General features: G+C 47.8%; 1 protein-coding gene across 2 annotated transcripts in view; it reads left to right on the top strand.

Moving 5' to 3' along the window:
• WFDC3 (WAP four-disulfide core domain 3) overlaps nt 1-24,220 on the top strand; it is a 79,200-nt gene that overhangs the window by 14,409 nt on the left and 40,571 nt on the right. Inside the window, exons 2-5 of one of the 2 annotated variants that reach the window (XM_066587242.1) lie at nt 5,215-5,367; nt 13,546-13,686; nt 14,491-14,631; nt 15,991-16,869. The exons of the other annotated variant lie outside the window; for it this stretch is intronic. Of the exons in view, the coding sequence (XP_066443339.1) occupies nt 5,215-5,367; nt 13,546-13,686; nt 14,491-14,631; nt 15,991-15,998 (443 nt within the window). The 3' untranslated portion in view covers nt 15,999-16,869. Of the gene's footprint in view, nt 1-5,214; nt 5,368-13,545; nt 13,687-14,490; nt 14,632-15,990; nt 16,870-24,220 lie in introns of those variants that run through there. 2 annotated transcript variants of the gene reach the window in all.

The following is a 24,220-nucleotide window of genomic DNA, read 5'->3' as shown; positions in this document are numbered from 1 at the left end:
AACTGTCTGAAGCCAAGTCTATCCACAAAATCAACTATTCTGGTGAGGTCCCCCTCTATCCACCATCCAAACTCATTTTTGTTCATACCCGGGGGAAGGTGGGATTACCAAATATACTGGATATGGGGAGGTTTCTAGATATCAGAGAAGGCTTAAGCCCCTCTCACGCCCCCAGTGGATGATTGGCTGCAGGACATTCTGAGTGTAGAGGATTACTTAGCATGGAGTAGCAAACGCCAGACATGTAATATAGGGACTGCCTCCCTTGCTCCCCTTTCCCTGGACTGACATGTCTGTGTTCAATCATGGCATGGCTGCTGTGCTGCAGAATGTGTTGCCGGGCACAATGCATACTCCCAGAATAGCCATTGTGTCCGGCGCAGTGAGTGGCCCCTCCGCCGATGACAGCAGTTGGATGTAGCAGGAAAGAGTTTTTAAGCTGGGGGTGGCCACTGTGATTGCCCTCTCCGCCGCTGACAGCACTTGGATTTAGCTGGGAGCATTTAGGAAGGTGCTGCCAGCCGCAGTCAGTGTCCCCTCCGCCGCCGACAGTACTTGCATTTATCAGGGAGGATTTAAGAAGCTGCCGTCCGCCACTGGGAGTGGTCCCTCCGCAGGCGACCACACTTTTATTTTCCTACGGGGATTCTCAAAGGTGCCAGCCGCTGCATAAGGACTACCTCACTAAGGGGATGCTACAGGGTGAAGCAGGGATAAATTAGCCGCTGCAGGCACCGCTGTTTCCACCTCTATGCGACTGCAGGCACTCAATGTTCCCTTGCAGCCAGAGGGTGGAAGGGGGGGACAGCTGCCATCACCTGCCAGGGAAGACCACACTGTCACGCACTGCAGATGCTAGGGGGAGGGAGCAGGGAGAACTCACACGCTGGTTACTGTAGTATCTTGATTCCACCGGACTGCAGCCAATCATCTACTGGGGGCGTGAGCCGGCTTTCAAACAGCCTAAGCCTTCTCTCCACCCATCAGTTGCGGTGGTGTCTACATACAATAACACCCCATGTACTTACAGGCAGGAGTTTCTCCTTCCTCTGATGCCTGCACTAGTAGGGAAGGGGGAGGGAGCCAGTGTGAGCTGCTTCTGTTAATCCCCGGTGTTATGGCAGTGAAGAGCGCTTCCCTGTACCTTGGTTCAGTGCTTCCACTTATGCAGGTTGGAGGGCTGCTCATTGGGTGTCTCCCCTGCCGCTGGTGATATTATGTGCAGTCAGGAGTCAGCCCTATTCAGCTGCAGAGTGTCTCCCTGTGAGCCGCCTGGCTGATATTTTCTGTGCCAAAGGTTGCAAGCATAGTATGCACTGGAGCAGCCATGACAGTCATCCAAGTATCGCTGCGTCTTCAAACAGCTGATCGTGGGGGACCCGAGCAACGGACTCCCACCAATCAGACATTGATGACCTATCTTTAAATTAAGTGTTGCAGCCGTTCTGAGGCCTGCACCTTGCTTGCAGGCCAGACCAGGTTTTGGGTGTGGCCTTGCTTCTCCTGGAGCTGAGGGGTGTGGTAGTTGCAGGAGTAATGTCAGTCAGCACCTGGTGCTGACTAGCTTGGCTCCTACTTAAACAGTGCCAGCATTATCTCCTGTGCTGGTCAATACTTCAGTTGCCTTTGGAGAGCGACGGAGAAACACATCTTGGCTGAAGCTCTCCATGCAAGCTAAGTTCTTTTCTGTTTTGCAAGAAAGAAAGAAAAAATTCCTCAGCGCTCACACCATACTGTATATAGAAACGAATAAATGGAGAAATTGTAGAACTTACTTAGTGGAGGCGCCTATAGCCAAGGCGCCTCCCAATCCAGGATAGCTTATCACGTGGTGATGAATGCCAACGGCAGCGGAGATAATTTCACAACTTTAATGTATGCAATAGTAAAATACACAACGCGTTTCGGCCAAAGGGCCTTTTTCAAGTGTACAGATTACAGAAAGAACGTTCATATATATAGATAAATACCTGATGAATGATATGTCTTGTGACGAGTCAAATCTCCCATTTGTGTAGAGGGGAGGGACGGGGGAGGGAAAGGAAAGGGGAAGGGGGGGGGGGGGACGCTACAATTTAATGTAATGATCATGTGATTAGGTGTCTTGGGAATCCTTTGATGACGTAGAAGTAGCGTATAGGGCCACGCCATTGTGGGCGTGTGCTCCGTGCATGTCAGGTGACCTTATAAAAGGACTATGACTTCTGTGTGTTCATTTATATTGTAGCACCTGACGCATAGCGTTCTGACATGTTCGTTTGCGTGATGACGTCAGTTGATATGTGACGCTCCACCGTGTTCAACGTGATGACGTGTTTTACGTGTGGAGCGTCTATTCATGTGATAAACGACTTTTTTTGCATAGTGCACGGCGCCATAGCGCGTCTTGTTTTGCATTACAACGTTCCAACGCATATGGAGCGTCGATTTACATAGTGGGAGGCATTTGTTCTCAAAAATGGCATTGGCATAGTGTCACATGATGAGTGGCGCTAAAAGATGCCGTATATATACATTACAGATGGAATGATATATAGCATTGTTGATGGCTTGTTAATGTTACAATACATTTTGTAACGCAATTCTAGATATATATCATATGATAATGGTACAGATTTCACATGATTATTATTAGTTAAAATTATTAAGAATAACATTATAAAATATTTCTAAGTAACAAATAAAAATCATTCGCATCACTATATGCTGATATTGCGATCATTGTGTGATACATACCTAAAGGAATTTTAATAGAATCACATGGTTTCATATATTGATAAGAGATAGGCTATGTATCATATTAAGATTATAATATAAATATAAATTTCAATGTAAATATTAATAAAATTGAATAAAAAATGTATTATATACAATAATAAAAGGCATTTTTTTTCTCTTTTCCCCCTCCCTCCCCTTTATATAAAACTATTGTTTTTCTTGTGTATCTAATCTGGTATCCGGTGATCATATTAAAATTTCTCCAGGGTCTCATTCAAGCTGTGTGGTACTGGCGTAATATAAAACATTTCTTTCTTTTTTAATTTTGAAAATTCACAAACCATGTGAGATTCCTTAGGAGCACCTTTAATCTCTGGTTTCATCTGAGAAGATTGGACCCCTTGATCTTAGAAGTTGAACTCGTTATATAACTGTATTAGAGATGAGCGAGCATACTCGTCTGAGCTTGATACTCGTTCGAGTATTAGGGTGTTCGAGATGCTCGTTACTCGTAACGAGTACCACGTGATGTTCGAGTTACTTTCATTTTCTTCCCTGAGAAATTTGCGCGCTTTTCTGGCCAATAGAAAGACAGGGAAGGCATTACAACTTCCCCCTGCAATGTTCAAGCCCTATACCACCCCCCTGCAGTGAGTGGCTGGCGAGATTAGGTGTCACCCGAGTATTAAAATCTGCCGGCCCGCGGCTCGCCACAGATGCATTCTGACATAGTTCAGGGAAAGTGTTGTTGATGCCGGAGCTGCTATAGGGAGAGCATTAGGAGTGATTTTAGGCTTCAAGAACCCCAACGGTCCTTCTTAGGCCATAGAAATCGCAGATCGCACCTATGTGCGATCTGCGATTTCTCTTCTCTATATGCGCTCAATGGGGCCGGCGGCAGCAGCGCCTACCCCATTGAGAACATATAGAAGACAAATCATTCTTCTCTGCCACAGCTGTTACAGCCATTGTCTGGATGAATTGCAGGGAAGGGCTTATATATTTAAGGCCTTCCCGACAATTCATCCCGCGATCGCCGGCAGCCCATCGCTTTCAGTGGAACCTGCTGTATTGCCGGCTCCATTGAATTCAATGGGCTAACATCGTTCTTCTCTGCCACAGCTGTTACAGCTGTGGCAGAGGAGAACGATCTTTATGCTGACAGTGCGGGGGGGGGGGGGGGGCACTCTTGCCGGTATTGTGGCTTAATAGTGGGACCTGTGAACTTGAGATGCAGCCCAACATGTAGCCCCTCGCCTGCCCTATCCGTTGCTGTGTTGTTCCCATCACTTTCTTGAATTGCCCCGAATTGCACAAATGAAAACCTTAGCAAGCATCGGCGATATACAAAAATGCTCGGGTCGCCCATCGACTTCAATGGGGTTCGTTACTCGAAACGAACCCTCGAGCATCGCGAAAAGTTCATCCCAAGTAACGAGCACCCGAGCAATTTGGGGCTCGCTCATCTCTAAACTGTATCCTTCCAGTGAGCGCTCCCCCATATATATATTCTTTTCTGTTTTGTTTGGTTTGCTGTTTCGCCTTTCTTTTGTGCTAGGGCTCCCTGATAGGGACTTGTCAGTGGCCCAGGCACATGTGCGGGCTCGCACTTGTCAGAGCGATCGGTCCGCCAAGTAGGCAGGGCCCCCTCCCGGGTTAGGGGACTATAGGGAGAGATTTCACCATAGTTTTATGTTTTTCTTTGCACAGTTGTGCCTTTTGTTTGTGTTTTTGTGGTTGCACATCCGGAGGACGCAACATTAAAGGGGTTGTCCCGCGCCGAAACGTTTTTTTTTTTTTTTCAACCCCCCCCCCCTATTCGGCGCGAGACAACCCCGATGCAGGGGTTAAAAAAGAACACCGGAGAGTGCTTACCTGAATCCCCGCGCTCCGGTGACTTCTTACTTACCTGCTGAAGATGGCCGCCGGGATCTTCTCTCTCGGTGGACCGCAGGGCTTCTGTGCGGTCCATTGCCGATTCCAGCCTCCTGATTGGCTGGAATCGGCACGTGATGGGGCGGAGCTACACGGAGCCGGCATCCTGCACGAGCGGCCCCATTGAAGAAAGAAGAAGACCCGGACTGCGCAAGCGCGGCTAATTTGGCCATTAGACGCCGAAAATTAGTCGGCTCCATGGAAACAAGGACGCTAGCAACGGAGCAGGTAAGTGAAAAACTTCTTATAACTTCTGTATGGCTCATAATTGATGCACAATGTACATTACAAAGTGCATTAATATGGCCATACAGAAGTGTATAGACCCACTTGCTGCCGCGGGACAACCCCTTTAAGTCATCAATATTTTAGCCCGGGAAAACCTGTTTAAGTACCCAATAAGGCTATGCATCTTACCCCTGTGTAGAAAGATTCCTAACATACCTCATTGAAGACATTGGCTTATGGGTGAATCTAGTTTTGCAACCAATTGTGAAAATGAGATTCTATTTTGAAACCTGACATGATAAGTAAAGTACTTCATTTGTAATTTTTCTTTAGGCACTAATAAACCTGGAGTGTGCCCCAAGGAAAGGAGATACACAAAGACGGATTCTAACCCGGATAAGTCTTGCCAAAATGATGGAGAATGTGATGGAAAAAAAAAATGCTGTTTAGACAACGGCTTCAGATTCTGCAAGATGCCTGCTGCAGGTCAGTATATGTGCGCTATACAACACCGCTGGCATGAAGTACACTGCTAATGAGGTATGGAGACTGTTTTAGAGCTCGATCACATCAGGGTAGGATTTTCTATGACCTCCGACGCTGAATTCGGTTAAAGAAAAAGGACTGTCAAATGTCAGACGCCTGTGTCCATCATATGACCATTCAGTTTGGCCACTAGCCACTGTTTTTTTGCTCCCATATGAAATAGAAAAATGCAACTCAAAAGCGCTAATGTGAACGAGCCCTTATATGACACTACATGGCTCTTGTCTTGTGCAATATGTATTTGCTATTAGGGCTTGATCAAGGTATGCTTCAACAGCTGTTCAGTTGACAGCTATTCCTCCGGCCCCCCACCCCCTAATACACATGTAAACTTAGAAATATCTGCAAACTACTGTCCAGACACCATTTAAAGGAAATCAGTCACATCCCCACAGCACCATAAACTAAGTATTTTTTAAAAAATTTTTTAAAGGAACTTTTATTTAGCCAAAAATTGGTTAACAGGCATACAGACATAGGCACCCGGCATCATAGGTGCCAAATTCGGCAAAATGGTACATTACATAAAAACCAGGATAGAAGTAGTCGTTACCTATGTATACACTTACATTTCTTTTTGACATATAATACGTGGCTAGAATGTTTTATGTTTTAACTTCAACTTTATCAATTATTCCTAAACAACGAGATTACAGAAAAATAGCTTTAGAATGGGTTAGCTATAACTGATCAAAAAAAAAAAAAGAACATTTAACCCCTCCCCCCCACCCCCCGGCGCGACTCTTTAGCGAAAGAAGAAGGAGAAAAAAAGAAACTGTGGGAAAAGAGAAAAATTTTAAGACTAGAGTTTTAACCTAGAGGACAGGCTAGGCAGATGTCCCTCGTTGTATCCTTCCCTCCCTCACTCCTCTTCTACCTCCTGGCCAGACTCTCCCAGCGCTGTCGCAGGACAACTCACCCAGCTTTCCCAGATCTTATCAAATTTTTCAGGGCATCTCCTGGCCATGTATGTCAATTTGTACATTGGGATTTCGGCGTTAACAACCCAGATCCATGCATTCCGGGTCGGCCTCCCAGGGTGTTCCAGATAAGTAATATTACTTTTTTGGTATAGAAAAGTAGCAGCTTGTACAATATGCGTGTTGTTGCAGCCACTGGAAGATCTCCAACAAGCCCAAAGAGGCACGTTCCAGGATGCATGATCCTCGGAGCCCCTAAGTGTACTTCAATAAAGACAAGAATGTCTCTCCAGTAGTCCTGTAAGACTGTACACTCCCAAAATACGTGCATAACCGTCCCATCCATAGTTAGGCATCATGGGCATGTTGCCCGAAGAGAGTAGGCCCATGGCACACAGTCTGGCGGGGGTATAATATATACGGTGTAGAAACTTTACTTGGATGAAATTGTCTCTAGCACTGATCAAAGGGGGACCCGATCCCTTTAATATACCCTCGTCCTCCTCCCCCGAGGTCAGGTCAGGGATATCCATCCCCCACCTCCTTACGGCCCTCTCACCCAGCGGGGCCAGGTGCTGCGCTATGTGGGCATAAAAGCTCGACAGTGGTTTGACGAGATTACACATCTGCGCCAGGCCCTCTAGCCGTGTCATGGATAGTGGGATAGATAGGCCTCCAAACTCAGCCCTGGCCACATCCCGCAACTGGTAATACCTAAAGTAGGAACTTTCCGGCAGGCCGTGGATTGTCTGTAGCTGTAGAAATGTACAGAGTACACCCTCCCTGACTATGTCAGAGAGGACCTGGACACCCCATCGCCTCCAAAAGGCAGACTCTGGGAAGTGTTGGAAGTGTGGCAGTTTAGGGTTGTTCCAGAGGGGAGTGTATGGGGATCGCGCGGTCCCCTCCTCAGTGGACAGTCTCAAGGCCCGGCTCCAGGTCTCAAGCGTCACCAGCATGGGGGTGGGTAGGGGGGCAATCGAGGATGAGGGGCCGCTCAATAGTAGCCCTCGCAGGTTCTGGGCAGAGTCCACCATTCTACACTCCAGGGCCACTGCCGGGTTGTAATATGATGAAGATAGCCACCATCCCGCATACACCAGCTGGCTAGGCAAATAGTAGTAGTAAAAGTGTGGTAGGGCCTACCCCCCCCTACCCATTCGACGGAAGGCACAGGGTCTCTAATTTAATCCTGGGTGTGGTGCCCCTCCACTGTATTCGTAGCACAACCCCGCGGAGCGTGGTAAAGACCTTTTTTGGAATTAACGTAGGGGAGTTATGTACTATTTTGGTAGTAGCTTCATTTTTAACAAGTTTATTCTGCCCACCAGGGTGAGCGGGAGAGAGGCCCAGCGCGTCACCGTCTCCTCAGCCCAGCCCAGGAGAGGAGCCAGGTTAGAGTTATAAAAGGTGGATAGCTCCACTGACACCTTTACACCCAATCAGGTAGTCTGGGTTGAATAGCTCAGCGGGGCGGGCAGGGGGAGTTCAGCGGCAATAGGTTCCACTGCCAGTAGGTGGGTCTTATCCCAATTGACCCTAATGCCAGAGTGTGTGCCAAATGTGTCAAATATGGCCAGCGCTGAATCAAGAGAAGACTCTGGGTCTTGAAGAAAGAGAAGAGTGTCATCTGCATAAAGCGCAATGCGCTCTTCGTAATTGCTCAGTTTAAATCCCTTTACCATCGGTGACGTTCGGACCTGGATCGCAAGGGGCTCCATGGCAAGGGCAAACAAGGCAGGGGACAGAGGGCAACCCTGCCTCGTACCTCTACCCTGGGAAAATTGGGCAGAGACGTGTATGTTTGTCTTAATACTAGCCACCGGGGAGTCGTATAGAATCTCAATCCATTTGATAAAGGTTGGCCCGAATCCAAAACGCCGCATCACCGCCCATAGGTACTTCCTTTCCACCGAGTCGAAAGACTTTGCCTGATCTATAAACGCCAAAGTACGTTTCCCACAATTAGTGTCCCTATATGACAGGTGGTTAAAAAGTCTCCTCAGATTCATGTGCGTGCTCTTGCCAGGCATGAAACCGGACTGGTCCGCGTGTATGATATCACCCAGTACCAAGTTTATACTTGTCGCCAGTATTTTTGCAATTACTGTTACATCATTATTGAGGAGTGAAATGGGGCGGTAAGAGCCACAGTCTGCGGGGTCTTTTCCGGCTTTAGTGATCATAATTATTAGGGCTTTACGCATTGTATACGGTAGAGCTCCCTCCCGCAGGATAGAGTTGTATAGTGTGAGCAGTCGTGGGGCCAGTGTTTCCGTGTTTTTTTATACCATTTCCCAGGGAGTCTGTCCACGCCTGGTGACTTCCTATTGGGGAGTGACTTAATAGCCTCCGTTATTTCTTCTGTGCTCAGGGCACTATCCAGATAGGCCGCGCTATCCCGGCTCAGTGACGGGAAGGGAATATCGTCAAGATACGCTAGTAGCTGCTCATCAGAGCGGCTCAGTTTGGAGGTGTATAAGTCTTTATAGAATTGGGCAAACGTTTGATTAACTAGTTTAGGGTCGTTTAGTAGAGTGCCCGTGTTATCTCGCACTGCTATGATTGGAGGCAGTGTCTGATCCTCTCTAGCCAGGTAGGCCAGTAAGTGGCCATTCTTATCCCCTTGATCAAAGATCCGGTGGCGGGAATACAAAAGTTTCTTCTTGGTATGTTCAATAAGTAGTAGTTTATATTCCCGTCGCAGGGCATTAAGGCTTAAGGTAGTTTCCGGGGAGGAATCTGCTATGTGCCTAGCTTCTGCAAAGTCAAGACGGCGCTCTAGGTCCAAGCGGCTGGCTCTCAGGGATCTTCTATATTCGGCAATGGCCAAGGTAAAGGATCCCCTGGTGAAAGCCTTAAACGCTTCCCACACCACCAGCTCTGGGGCCGTCCCTTCATTGACCCCCCCAGTACATCTCAGCCTCTTGTTCTACATATTCATGTACTTCTCACTATTCCAGCCACAGCGGACTCAGTCTCCACATAGGGCGACTACCCTTGACTCCAAGGTCAATAGCCAGTTGGAGCGGGGAGTGGTCTGAAATGCCTCTGGGCAAGTAGGATATGTCGCGGACCATGGGGAGACAGTCCGGGAAGCCAAAGCAGAGGTCAATACGTGAGAAGGCGTTATAGGTCGAGGTGTGACATGAGTAGGCCTTGTCGTGTGGATGTCGCGCCCGCCATATTTCCTGTAATAGGTAGGAGTTGGCCCACCTAGGTAACCGGGTCTGCGTCATAGCAGCTGGAGTGAGGCGGTCCCGTATTGGGTCCAAGATCATGTTGAAATCCCCCATGATTACTATTGGGGCTGACTCAAGGAGAACCACCCGCGCCATCACCTCATGAAGAATTTCAATATTAGCGGGCAGTGGTAGGTATACTGTAACTATCGTGAGGAGGCAGCCATGGAAGGCACCCTGTAGGATCAGGTAGCACCCCCCAGGATCGTTATGTATTTGACGGAAAGCAAACTGGGCCGATTTAGCCACCAAGATGCTGACCCCTCGAGCATAGTTTGAGTAAGTCGCGTGGTACGCTGAACCTATAGTTGCTCGCTTAAGTCCCAGTGTCTTTGAGCCCCTGAGGTGCATTTCTTAGAGTAGTATTATGTGAGGGGAGTGAGTTTTGAGAAAGTTAAAGACCAACGCTCTTTTGAACGTAGAATTTAGGCCCCTGACGTTCCAGGAGACCAGCTTTAGATACATACTAGTCATTGTCATATAGCTGGACATTGTTCCCACAAGTTCCCCGTAGAACACCCAAAAAAAGAGTCGCGCCAAGAACTCCAAAAAAGGATATCAAAACAAAGCAAGATCTGTTCACATTTACCATCCTCAAACCAAACCCTCCCTTCCCACCCTACCCATCCCCCTGAACTTTGGACAGGTTTCAATCCCATAACTCACAACTTTGTAATGGCGTGAGGCCTACCCCCAAGAGAGAACCAACAAAAAAACTAAGACAGAAAAATGCAAACCAACAACAGCAGTCACAGTCATGGAGACGGAATCCCCCTGTGAAGAAGCAGAGACAGGGTCATGTGATTGTGGGCTGCTCCTGTGTAGGTTATAGTTGCCTAGTGTAGGTCACGGACGGTGTGTAGATGGGTTCCCCGGAGGGCTCCCCTGGCCGAGGTCTCCCAAAAAGAAAAAAAGAAGGGGGGGCGTCCGGGGAAGACCATCCCCTCCGGTCCTAAAGCAGAAACAGTAACTTTATCACAGTCCACATCAAAGTTGTTTTTTTTTATACGCTCTAGCGATCCAGCACTGTCGCCCTCTGAACATCATGCAAATCTGAAAAATATGATTCTTTTCAGAGTCCCATGCCCACAATCTCTCATAGACATGATCTTCACTAGGGGACAGTGCTGGATCGCAGGAGCATATAAAACACATCCCCTGGCTCCCTGTCACATCCCCTAACAGCGCTATAACTTAGTTTATGGTGCTGTGGGGACACGACGGGTTCTCTTTAACAGTTTAATGCTTAATAAAGCCACATAAAAGTTATAAAGCCTTGTAAATGTTATGTCTTCCATACCCACGTACTGGGGAACTCAGACGGAACCACAGAACTGCGAAATGGACCTTACACACGCCGACAGGCGAACTCAGACAAAACCACAGAACTGCTAACTGGACTCCATATTTGCAGACATACATAAACTAACAACTGACAAGCGCTTAAAACCCTTACCTGCATACCTGCACAAATAGCCAGATGGAATAACTATAGAATGTATTTGGCCAAGATACTTAAGCCTGAGAGCCCACTTCAAGGGTCCTCGTTGTCTTGCAGGTCCCTACTCTAATGAGACAACTAGCCCCAGGAAACCTGCCTGCATGTGGGACGACTCTGTGCTGGAACCTAGGGACCTACCCAATCCTAGATGACAAAGGATCAGTAGCAAGATACAGTTCACACTACATGTATGGAGACCTGCACAGGCATGCAGGAGCATGACATTGTTCACACCTAAACACACTGAACATGACCTTTTGCACCTCATGTCTGGCCACTTGCACAGACACGCAGGATCATGACACAGTTCACACCTAAACACACTGAACAAAAAGGGGAAAGCCCAGCAGCCTATAGCAAAGGAGCTGATCTATATGAGCAGCAGACCTGGGGAATTGGCTGGCTGGAGCAATCCACACCCAGACAGCTTTATCAATCCTACCTGTAGAGCTGTGTTGCTGAAAACCTATGTAGTACAACAGATCCCAGCAGCACACACCAACAGTACATACATTCCATTAATTCTTGTACTCGATCTTGACTTATAGCCTTTCTTATACTCAAGATCTGCAATTATAATTCTGCAGCGTTACATAAAACCTTCTGGTTTTCTGGAACTAAAGTATTAATGACGTATCCTCAGGATTGACTGGTATGAATACTAGATCATTGTGGGTCTGCTATTCAAGAGCCTGGCTGAGCAAAGAGGCCATGAGGCTCGGCAGAATGCAACAGCGTCTTCTCAGGCACATGTCCTGAGAGCAGCCCAGTCCCATCCAAGTGAAGGTGACTGAGCTGCTATACCAGACACTGCTGCTATTCCTGCCTGCATTATGTAGAGTGACAGAAACATGGAGAGAGCTGTCTGAGGGCAGGAAGAAGCTGGCGAGGCCCATCTCCTTTGCTTGGAGCTCCGTTCTAAGCCAAATTTTAAAATGTGTTCATTCTGAAACGCCGCAGAGTTTCAAAATGAATAAATCTTTTTATATGTATAGCACCAAGTTATTCCATTGCGCTTTCAGCTGATGGTATTAGTGTATCTTGACGCCACCGGAAACTAAGGGTTTGACAGAAGGAATGCCCATCTCACACCCCTAGCTCCCAATATGCGGACAGCTTTTAAGGTCCTAGTATCAGTGTGTTGAGGGTTTTTCCTGTGCCCTGGTTTGTTACTGTTAGGGATAATTGTGTGGTTCAGCTTACGTGCAGCACCAGCGGGTCCCTGGGAGCCTGTGGAGCAACAGCTGGGGGGGAACCTGACAGCAACTCACAGCAGCAGAAGGGGGCCTGGGGAGGCTGCGATAGCGTGGAACACCAGCATCAATGCACGCCCAGGGAACATACAGTAGCAGCGGGACCATGGAAGGCTGTGCAGCATCAGCAGTGGCGAATGGCACGGCAATAGACAGCATTTGCTGGGCCCTGGGACCCGGTGACAGCGTGGAGCACTACCAGTACTGAGCGCCGACGGATTACAGAACATCAGCAGTGGCTGCCGGGGACCTTGTGCACCAGCTAAAGTAGGGAAAGGCAGCGGAGCTTGCAGCAGCATGCGGGGCCGGGGAGGCCGGCACAGTGTTGAGCAACATCAGCGCTGAACAGCTGGGGAAAACACACAGCAGCGGCGGCCGCCTGGGGTGCCTGTGGAGCTGCTGCAGCACGGAACAGCAGGGGAACATACAACAGCTGCTGCGGTTGGGGAGCCTCGGATATGGTGGATCAGCAGCGCTGCGCGGCCTGGGAGAACTCACAGAACCAGCGCCCGAAGAGGGACACTGTGTATCTGCAGCAGTGGGCAACGCGAGGGGAACACTAAACAGCAGCGGTGGCCGGGGAGACTGGAATAGTGTCAGCAGCTGCAGGGAGGACAACTGTTAGCTGGGACCCAGGACAGGAGATGAAAACTCACCTTCCAGGACCTGCAGGGAAGCCATATCAACGGCCGATTGGGTGGAGGGGGCGTCACCAGACTGACACTGTGCCCTCCAGCACTACTTCCTGGTGGCATCAAGATACACTAATACTTCAGCTGATAAATGATATTGGGGGGAGAGTACTGTATCTGTTGACAAGGTTGCAACCAGCAGAAAATACAGCTTTGGGCTCTGTGCAACAGTCCATAAATCAGGATGAGCAGTAGCAGCAGGATCAGTAGAAGATAATGCAATGTATAACCCAACTTTATCATGCAGATGACATGTGTTTACAAATTAAAGTGATGTTCAAAGGTGAAAATTCAAGTGCAAAAACCAGTTCTGTAATACAGATGGAGATGGCCAATTTTAAGATTTACTACAAAGCCCCCTATTTCTTCTTTTTTTTTTGTTCTCACTCCCATTTGGTACCTTCAGAGTCAGCAAGCACATATAGGGTTTTGTTTTTGTTTTTTTATAGTTGTATTTTTTCTTGCTATGCAATATATTCACTATATTATGACTATTTTGTACATATACAGAAAGGCCTGGATCATGCCCAAATCCATCTAAGATCACTTCTGAGACCAATGATGACATGTGTACTTCTGACAGCGAGTGCGCTCCTAAAGCTAAGTGTTGCAAAACAAAGCGTGGAAACATTTGTTGGCCTTCAGTGGGAGGTAAGTTATTATATCCAAATACACCATATTCAACATTGTCCTTCCTGTTTACTCCGTTATCAGTCCTTGCTCAGCAGTAGTGGTTATTATATGTCTGATAATAATGTACCCACAGCAATAAACTACAAGAATATTGACCGTAATGTGGAAGACTGCAGTTGTTTTCATATAGATATACTTGTTAAATCTCCCGGAATATTCTGTGGTCTCCTGGAAGAGCAGGCGCCTCTCCCCATTCCTGGACTGCCTTTCACTCCGTAGTGCTGCCCCAAGGAACAGCACGATGCAGAGAGGACATTTATTAAGATCTGATACTGAAATGTTTTGGTGTAAAATGTGCCAAGTGTATTAAAATGTACATTCCTCTTAATAAATCAGAGTTTTTGGTCTGTGTTAAAGTCAGATAATGTAATCTATGGCTGATGTGATGCTCTGTGTAGGGATACAGGGATATTGGCACTCTGTTAGGGTATATTAGGGGTACGGGATGCATCCCCTTGGCACTTGGACCATCAGGATCACCTATAATCTCCATCTCTATGTAGTCCAACCTCATGCATTGTAATTAGCTGCAACCTCCCAAACACTGGAGAGAACAACGATGGGCAGGCATGTGCAGCGGGAAGTAGAAGTAAATTTTTCCGTGTCACTTTCCAGCCTTGGATCCCCATAATGGAGACAACCACAGCGGCCATACAATATACAATGCCATCTTAACTGCATCTATCTCTTATTGATTGTACCGGTGTATTTGTGAATCTTCATCTCTTCTGCCCCATTCTGATTCTGAACTTTTTTTTTTAGAGAAAGAAGGTGTCTGTCCACTGCCTAAGATGGAGTGTTATAAGCTACAACGCTCATTTTGTAACTCTGACACCGGATGCCCACTTCGTGAAAAGTGTTGCGCTGATGATTGTAGAAAAACTTGCAAGACACCAATGAAAGGTAAATATTCATACTTTTAATAACATTAATAGGTTTAATGAGTTTCTGGTCTTTAAACATTAATAATTGTGAATTTAACCCCTAATGACCATCCATGCGTCTTTTGACAGCGACTGTTAAGGGGCTTTATTCTGCTGCACCGTCTTTTGATGGCGGCTGCATCAGAAGCCTAGCACGAGTCTCCTATTGGACGACAGCCTGGCAGCTGTTCAAACAGCAGGGACCAGAGAAACCTTCGATTCCCATTGTTCAACCCTTTACATGCCGCTGTCAGTGTGACCATGGCATACATGATGCTGACATAGGCATGGGGCTCCCTCTCTTACCCATCAGACTCCATGATTTATTTTTCACATTGAATGCTGTAAAACTGAAATTCAAAGAACAAATCGCAGAATTTTTTTTCCTCAATCCCCCTTAAAAAAAATATTAAAAGTTATAAAACACTTTTTTTTTTGTACCCAAAAATGATGCCATTAAAAAATACATCTTGTCTGGCAAAACACAAGCCCTCATATGGCTATATCAAGAGAAAAATTAAAAAGTTATGGTTCTAGAAGAGGCGATGAAAAAAAAGCTGACAAATTTAAAAAAATGTTGCTCATTAGGGCACAAACAGGCTTCATCACTAAGGGGTTAACAACACCACATATGTGACTATTGTGTAACATGCCACATCGCTACAGTGCATAGAACAAAGACCTTATCTTAGTTTTACATATACTTACCTCCCTGAGGTTGGGTGCACACTGGCGGATTTTTGGGCGGTGTAATCCCACGAACAGCCTCATTCTACTGCTATGAGTTCCACATACGGTTTTCATCACATGGACCCACCGTCTGCAAGAAGAACTCATGGCATGTCCTATTCCTTTCTGTATCTTGGATGAGAAATAGGCATGTTAATGTATGTGAATGTGCCATGTTGGTGAATATCAGACCACACAGGGAGTGGTGTCCGTGTTCTGTCCAATGTGAGTTGTACCCATGCAACTCGCAACTCGCAGTTACAGTTAGTAGTCACCTAGCCTTAAAGAAGTTATCCAATTGTTTTCCGCATGTATGTTTTGAAATACACAAAGAATTGATATGTTAATTCTTGATGAAGAAACCCTGTCAGATAGCCACTCACAGACTTACTCCCTTGACTGGGGTCAAATTATGCATGAATCTGCATACAAATTCATGACAGAACTCCAATGCTGGACCTCAGATTTAAGTTGCAAATTATGTATTAGATTCACATCCGAAGAATCCAACATGGATCTGGTGATTTAAAAAGCAGCGTGAATGTATATAAATTTACTATGTAATGGAAAAATAAAAATATGTTTCACATTCTTTCTCTCTTTCTTCTAGAACACTAGAACAAGCCCTGCAGCTTGGAAGAAGGACAATGCACATGTCTTATTATACCCAGACTTATTAGTGATGCTTCTCTTTCTATTCATGCATATTATAATATATGGCTTCTGTATAAAGGGGCTGTTTGGTATAGAAAGTCCATATTCAAATATGTAATTAGGAAATTCTAGATTATTTGGGAGCTCCATCAATTAGCAAAAGTGGAGAGCGGCTACAACGAATATCTCTCAGATAATGTTGGTTTTGTTTCAGGACAAAGTAATCTAATGTCTATAATGTCTATGGTCAGCTTTACTATTGTTCACCCAGTGGTAACATTCTGTATAAGGCTGAAAAAAGACACATGTCCATCAAGTGCAGCCTATTACCCTGCAATGTTGATCCAGAGAAAGACAAGAAAAACAATTTTACTGATTTTCGGAAAAAAAATCCTTCCCAAATTGTCTGGCAATCGGAATAATCCCTGGATCACCGACAGTTCTGAAGTAATCAGTGACTATAACATAATCTTGTATCACTCAAGAAAGGTGTCCAGGCTCCTTTTGAGCTCTTATCGAATTCACCATCCCCATGTCCTCAGGCAGAGAGTTCTATAGTCTTACTACTCTTACAGTAAAGAACCCCCTTCTATGTCGGTGTAGAAACCTTCTTTCTTCTAGACGTAGATGGTGCCCCCCTTGTTACAGTTACAGTCCTAAGTATAGATGCATGATAGGAGAGATTAACCTGTGCTAATATGTAATTCTGGAAAACTCTACTATCCTGTCCTATAGGGGATTCTTGGAGACCTGTTTACTTACTACCTATACTGTACCTTGTGGGTTTTTGGAGAATGCATGACATGAAATAAACCTTCTTATAATTCCAAGATAACGATTTTGTGAGGTGGTTCTTATTGGCCATACATTATAGCTTCCCTATATCTGACACAAACACTAGGGCCAATTTCATAGGATAGCAATTAACGTATCAGTATGGTGTGTAGGAGGAAATCTAAACTGGAGGAGACAAGCCAATTATACAAGGCGATATCTATAGGTGCCATCCAAGTTGCATGTAGAACAATATCATATAACTGGATGTAATTAGTGGTGTTCTAGACAAGTCTGCTCAAATTGGTTTAAGGCCCATGTCCACAGGCATATGGGTAAAACACTGTGGGTGTCCTGAAGTATCTATACGCTCATGTTAATGGATCAGTTAAACTCCGTTTACTTTCATTCACTCCATTCACCATGTATCATGCAATATGCAATGTAAAATGTGATTGTTCTCGGTAAGAAAAACCAAGTAATCTTGTAGATATGATAACTTTTAATAGCTAACAAAAATACATGATGTTATTGCGAGCTTTTTCAGGCATAATTAAATAGATCTGAAGAGGCATAAATAAACACATAATATGATAAGGCACACACAAAGATGCTATTAATTGGCACTTAAAAGCATACCAAAACAGGATGAGTAGAGAAATAAAAATATAAAAGTCCACTGATAAAAATGTGAAGGTTTTAAGGTCCCTGAATTAGTGTTAGAGGGTCACCAGGCCAGCAGTGTTATCTGTGCTATAGTTGCCTCATACTTCCCAGTCACACATGAATCCTCTTGAGGAAATTAACTCTCTGTTGTAAGTGTCAGGCCTTAGTCACACGGGCGTTTTTTCGCGCGATTTGCGGATCGCATGACGGATGCGCATCCGCAAATCGCGTGACCGGGGCCAAAAAAAAATATCGCCCGAAAAATCTGCTCCTAGCCGCGTTTCATTAGAAACAGGCCGGAGCTGTCCAGTGCATTAAATTCAATGGAGCCGGCAATACAGCCGGCTCCATAAAAAGCAATGCGCTGCGGGCGAGCCTGGGATGAATTGTCGGGAAGGGCTTAAATATATAAGCCCTTCCCTGCAATTCATCCAGAAATGTGTAAAAATAAAAAAAATATATATACTCACCTTGTCCCGGCAGACGGAGTTCAGCGCGGCCGGCCTGCAGTGGGTGTGAAGGGGGTGTGAGTCAGACCTGCCCCTGATTCATGAATTCATGAATGGGTGTGAGTGAGACCTGCCTCTGATTGGCTCAGCGCTGACAATTCATCCCGCGATCGCCGGCAGCCCATTGCTTTCAATGGAGCCGGCTGTATTGCCGGCTCCATTGAATTCAATGGGCAAACATCGTTCTTCTCTGTCACAGCTGTTACAGCTGTGGCAGAGAAGAATGATTTGTCTTCTATATGTTCTCAATGGGGTCGGCGCTGCTACCGCCGGCCCCATTGAGCGCATATAGAGAAGAGAACAGGAATCGCAGATCGCAGATAGGTGCGATCTGCGATTTCTGTTCTATAATTTATCGGACGAGCGCATAAAAAGCGCTCATGTGTCCGATACCATTGCAAAGCAATGGTTTTAAAAAAATCGCCGGACGCATGCGCAAATAGCGCGAAAAAACGCCCGTCTGACTAAGGCCTCAAAAGGTGTTATAGGTTTGTACTCCCAAATTCGTTTGTGGCTTTGTGACCTGAAATTGCTTTTAAGTATAAGAACTTTTATGTGTTCTATATTGTGTCCGTGACTAGAAAAGTGCTAGGCCACAGGTAATTCTGTTTTTCTCTCTTTAATTGTGCGGCGATGAGATCTCATACTCGCTTTCAGTTTTTGACCAACATAAATAGCCCTCACAGGACATTTACGGCACAGGATCAGGTACACAACATCGGACATAGAACGTGTGACTGTCCCAAGGATCTTATAGTCCTAACATGGTACTAAACCTTTTTCATTATACGCAGTGTAAAAACGCACATGGCCCTGAGGTTTTAGAGTTATGTCTCACTGGGGTACTTGGGGCCCACTGGCAGGAGTGACCAAGGGGGCCCACACTGCAGTGACATACAAATAATGGCTATTCATTTTTAGGCCTACAGGATGTAGTGATTTTTTTTTCCATCCCAGTATTCCAAGAACGATAGCATTTTTTTGTTTTTGTAGCCATTAGAGATGAGCGAACACCAAAATGTTCGGGTGTTCGTTATTCGGAACGAACTTCCCGGGATGCTCGAGGGTTCGTTTCGAACAACGAACCCCATTGAAGTCAATGGGCGACCAGAACATTTTTGTATTTCGCCGATGCTCGCTAAGGTTTTCATGTGTGAAAATCTGGGCAATTCAACAAAGTGATGGGAACGACACAGAAACGGATAGGGCAGGCGAGGGGCTACATGTTGGGCTGCATCTCAAGTTCCCAGGTCCCACTATTAAGCCACAATACCGGCAAGAGTGGGCCCCCCCCCCTCCCAACAACTTTTACTTCTGAAAAGCCCTCATTAGCATGGCATACCTTTGCTAAGCACCACACTACCTCCAACAAAGCACAATCACTGCCTGCATGACACTCCACTGACACTTCTCCTGGGTTACATGCTGCCCAACCGCCCCCCCTCCCCCCCACAGCGCACACCAAAGTGTCCCTGGGCAGCCTTCAGCTGCCCTCATGCCACACCACGCTCATGTCTATTTAGAATTGCGTCTGCCATGACGAGGGACCGCAGGCACACACTGCAGAGGTTGGCACGGCTAGGCAGCGACCCTCTTTAAAAGTGGCGGGGCGATAGCCCACAATGCTGTACAGAAGCAATGAGAAATAGAATCCTGTGCTACCGCCATCAGGAGCTGCACACGTGGGCATAGCAATGGGGAACCTATGTGCCACACACTATTCATTGTGTCAAGGTGTCTGCATGCCCCAGTCAGACCGGGCTTTTTAATTCATAGACACAGGCAGGTACAACTCCCTATTGTGAAGTCCCTGTCGACCCACAGCATGGGTGGCTCCCTGGAACCCACCGGCGGTACACAGAAATATCCCATTGCATTGCCCAACACAGCTGAGGTAGTAATGTCGTGCTTAATGCAGGTGGGCTTCGGCCCACACTGCATGCCCCAGTCTGACTGGGGTTCTTTATAAGTGTACAGATGTAGTAAAAACTCCGTGTGCACCTACAGCATGGGTGGGTGCCAGGAAGCCACCGGCGGTACATAGAAATATCCCATTGCATTGCCCAACACAGCTGAGGTAGTAATGTTGTGCTTAACCCTTTCCAATCCAATTTGTATATGGTTTTCCTAGGGGGCTTACTCTTTTTCTGCCGTTATACAACGGCGCTATATGCTGGCTAAAGCCAGTACTGCATGAGCTGACACGTAGGATAGGCTCCGACAGCAGAGAGGCTGGCAATATACAGTAAGAGAACCCCGACGGACGTCTACCAACAACGGAGCTGTACAGCCTTAAACCCTAATGTCTTCACAGGTCACACAGTGGACTGGAAAGGGTTAATGCAGGTGGGTTTCGGCCCACACTGCATGCCCCAGTCAGACTGGGGTTCTTTACAAGTGGACACATGTAGGTTAAACTCCCTGTGGACCCACTGCCTGGGTGGGTGCCAGGAAGCCACCGGCGGTACATAGAAATATCCCATTGCATTGCCCAACACAGCTGAGGTAGTAATGTCGTGCGTAATACAGGTGGGCTTCGGCCCACACTGCATGCCCCAGTCAGACGGGTTCTTTAGAAGTGTACAGATGTATTAAAAACTCAGTGTGCACCTACAGCATGGGTGGCTCCCTGGAACCCACCGGCGGTACATAAAAATATCCCATTGCATTGCCCAACACAGCTGAGGTAGTAATGTCGTGCTTAATGCAGGTGGGCTTCGGCCCACACTGCATGCCCCAGTCTGACTGGGGTTCTTTATAAGTGTACAGATGTAGTAAAAACTCCGTGTGCACCTACAGCATGGGTGGGTGCCAGGAAGCCACCGGCGGTACATAGAAATATCCCATTGCATTGCCCAACACAGCTGAGGTAGTAATGTTGTGCTTAACCCTTTCCAATCCAATTTGTATATGGTTTTCCTAGGGGGCTTACTCTTTTTCTGCCGTTATACAACGGCGCTATATGCTGGCTAAAGCCAGTACTGCATGAGCTGACACGTAGGATAGGCTCCGACAGCAGAGAGGCTGGCAATATACAGTAAGAGAACCCCGACGGACGTCTACCAACAACGGAGCTGTACAGCCTTAAACCCTAATGTCTTCACAGGTCACACAGTGGACTGGAAAGGGTTAATGCAGGTGGGTTTCGGCCCACACTGCATGCCCCAGTCAGACTGGGGTTCTTTACAAGTGGACACATGTAGGTTAAACTCCCTGTGGACCCACTGCCTGGGTGGGTGCCAGGAAGCCACCGGCGGTACATAGAAATATCCCATTGCATTGCCCAACACAGCTGAGGTAGTAATGTCGTGCGTAATACAGGTGGGCTTCGGCCCACACTGCATGCCCCAGTCAGACGGGTTCTTTAGAAGTGTACAGATGTATTAAAAACTCAGTGTGCACCTACAGCATGGGTGGCTCCCTGGAACCCACCGGCGGTACATAAAAATATCCCATTGCATTGCCCAACACAGCTGAGGTAACGTCAGCTGTAATGCAGGTGGGCTAAAAATTAATTTGATTACACTGTAGGTGAGGGCCCACAAAAATTGCTGTATCAACAGTACTAATGTACATCCCAAAAATTGGCCATGGCCAGCCAAGAGGGCAGGTGAAACCCATTAATCGCTTTGGTTAATGTGGCTTAAGTGGTAACTAGGCCTGGAGGCAGCCCAGTGTAACGAAAAATTGGTTCAAGTTAAAGTTCCAACGCTTTTAAGCGCATTGAAACTTATAAAAATTGTTCTGAAAAATTATTTGAGTGAGCCTTGTGGCCCTAAGAAAAATTGCCCGTTCAGCGTGATTACGTGAGGTTTCAGGAGGAGGAGCAGGAGGAGGAGGAGGAGGAATATTAGACACAGATTGATGAAGCAGAAATGTCCCCGTTTTGGATGGTGAGAGAGAACGTAGCTTCCATCCGCGGGTGCAGCCTACGTATTGCTTACGTATCGCTGCTGTCCGCTGGTGGAGAACAGAAGTCTGGGGAAATCCAGCCTTTGTTCATCTTGATGAGTGTTAGCCTGTCGGCACTGTCGGTTGACAAGCGGCTACGCTTATCTGTGATGATTCCCCCAGCCGCACTAAACACCCTCTCCGACAAGACGCTAGCCGCAGGACAAGCAAGCACCTCCAGGGCATACAGCGCGAGTTCAGGCCACGTGTCCAGCTTCGACACCCAGTAGTTGTAGGGGGCAGAGGCGTCACCAAGGATGGTCGTGCGATCCGCTACGTACTCCCTCACCATCCTTTTACAGTGCTCCCGCCGACTCAGCCGTGACTGGGGAGCGGTGACACAGTCTTGGTGGGGAGCCATAAAGCTGGCCAGGCCCTTAAAGACTGTTGCACTGCCTGGGATGTACATGCTGCTCGATCTACGCACATCCCCTGCTACCTTGCCCTCGGTACTGCGCCTTCTGCCACTAGCGCTGTCGGCTGGGAATTTTACCATCAGCTTGTCCGCAAGGGTCCTGTGGTATAGCAACACTCTCGAACCCCTTTCCTCTTCGGGAATCAGAGTGGGCAGGTTCTCCTTATACCGTGGATCGAGCAGTGTGTACACCCAGTAATCCGTCGTGGCCAGAATGCGTGCAACGCGAGGGTCACGAGAAAGGCATCCTAACATGAAGTCAGCCATGTGTGCCAGGGTACCTGTACGCAACACATGGCTGTCTTCACTAGGAAGATCACTTTCAGGATCCTCCTCCTCCTCCTCCTCCTCCTCCTCCTCCTCAGGCCATACACGCTGAAAGGATGACAGGCAATCAGCCGGTGTACCGTCAGCAGCGGCCCAAGCTGTCTCTTCCCCCTCCTCCTCATCCTCCTCATGCTCCTCCTCCTCCTCCTGTACGCGCTGAGAAATAGACAGGAGGGTGCCCTGACTATCCAGCGGCATACTGTCTTCCCCCGCCCCCGTTTCCGAGCGCAAAGCAGCTGCCTTTATGCTTTGCAGGGAATTTCTCAAGATGCATAGCAGAGGAATGGTGACGCTAATGATTGTAGCATCGCCGCTCACCACCTGGGTAGACTCCTCAAAATTACCAAGGACATGGCAGATGTCTGCCAACCAGGCCCACTCTTCTGAAAGGAATTGAGGAGGCTGACTCCCACTGCGCCGCCCATGTTGGAGTTGGTATTCGACTATAGCTCTACGTTGTTCATAGAGCCTGGCCAACATGTGGAGCGTAGAGTTCCACCGTGTGGGCACGTCGCACAGCAGTCGGTGCACTGGCAGCTTAAAGTGATGTTGCAGGGTGCGCAGGGTGGCAGCGTCCGTGTGGGACTTGCGGAAATGTGCGCAGAGCCGGCGCGCCTTAACGAGCAGGTCTGACAAGCGTGGGTAGCTTTTCAGAAAGCGCTGAACCACCAAATTAAAGACGTGGGCCAGGCATGGCACGTGCGTGAGGCTGCCGAGCTGCAGAGCCGCCACCAGGTTACGGCCGTTGTCACACACGACCATGCCCGGTTGGAGGCTCAGCGGCGCAAGCCAGCGGTCGGTCTGCTCTGTCAGACCCTGCAGCAGTTCGTGGGCCGTGTGCCTCTTATCGCCTAAGCTGAGTAGTTTCAGCACGGCCTGCTGACGCTTGCCCACCGCTGTGCTGCCACACCGCGCGACACCGACTGCTGGCGACATGCTGCTGCTAACACATCTTGATTGCGAGACAGAGGAGGAGGAGGAGGAGGAGGGTGCTTTAGTGGAGGAAGCATACACCTCCGCAGATACCAGCACCGAGCTGGGGCCCGCAATTCTGGGGGTGGGTAGGACGTGAGCGGTCCCAGGCTCTGACTCTGTCCCAGCCTCCACTAAATTCACCCAATGTGCCGTCAGGGAGATGTAGTGGCCCTGCCCGCCTGTGCTTGTCCACGTGTCCGTAGTTAAGTGGACCGTGGCAGTAACCGCGTTGGTGAGGGCGCGTACAATGTTGCGGGAGACGTGGTCGTGCAGGGCTGGGACGGCACATCGGGAAAAGTAGTGGCGACTGGGAACTGAGTAGCGCGGGGCCGCCGCCTCCATGATACTTTTGAAGGACTCCGTTTCCACAACCCTATACGGCAGCATCTCAAGGCTGATGAATTTTGCGATGCGGACGGTTAACGTTTGAGCGTGCGGGTGCGTGGCGGCGTACTTGCGCTTGCGCTCGAACACTTGCGCAAGCGACGGCTGGACGGTGCGCTGAACTACACTGCTGGATGGGGCCGAGGACAGCGGAGATGAGGGTGTGGGTGCAGGCCATGAGGCGG

This window comes from Eleutherodactylus coqui, chromosome 13, assembly GCF_035609145.1.
Source record: "Eleutherodactylus coqui strain aEleCoq1 chromosome 13, aEleCoq1.hap1, whole genome shotgun sequence".
NCBI lineage: Eukaryota > Metazoa > Chordata > Amphibia > Anura > Eleutherodactylidae > Eleutherodactylus > Eleutherodactylus coqui.
This window is presented reverse-complemented; position numbering and strand designations above follow the sequence as displayed.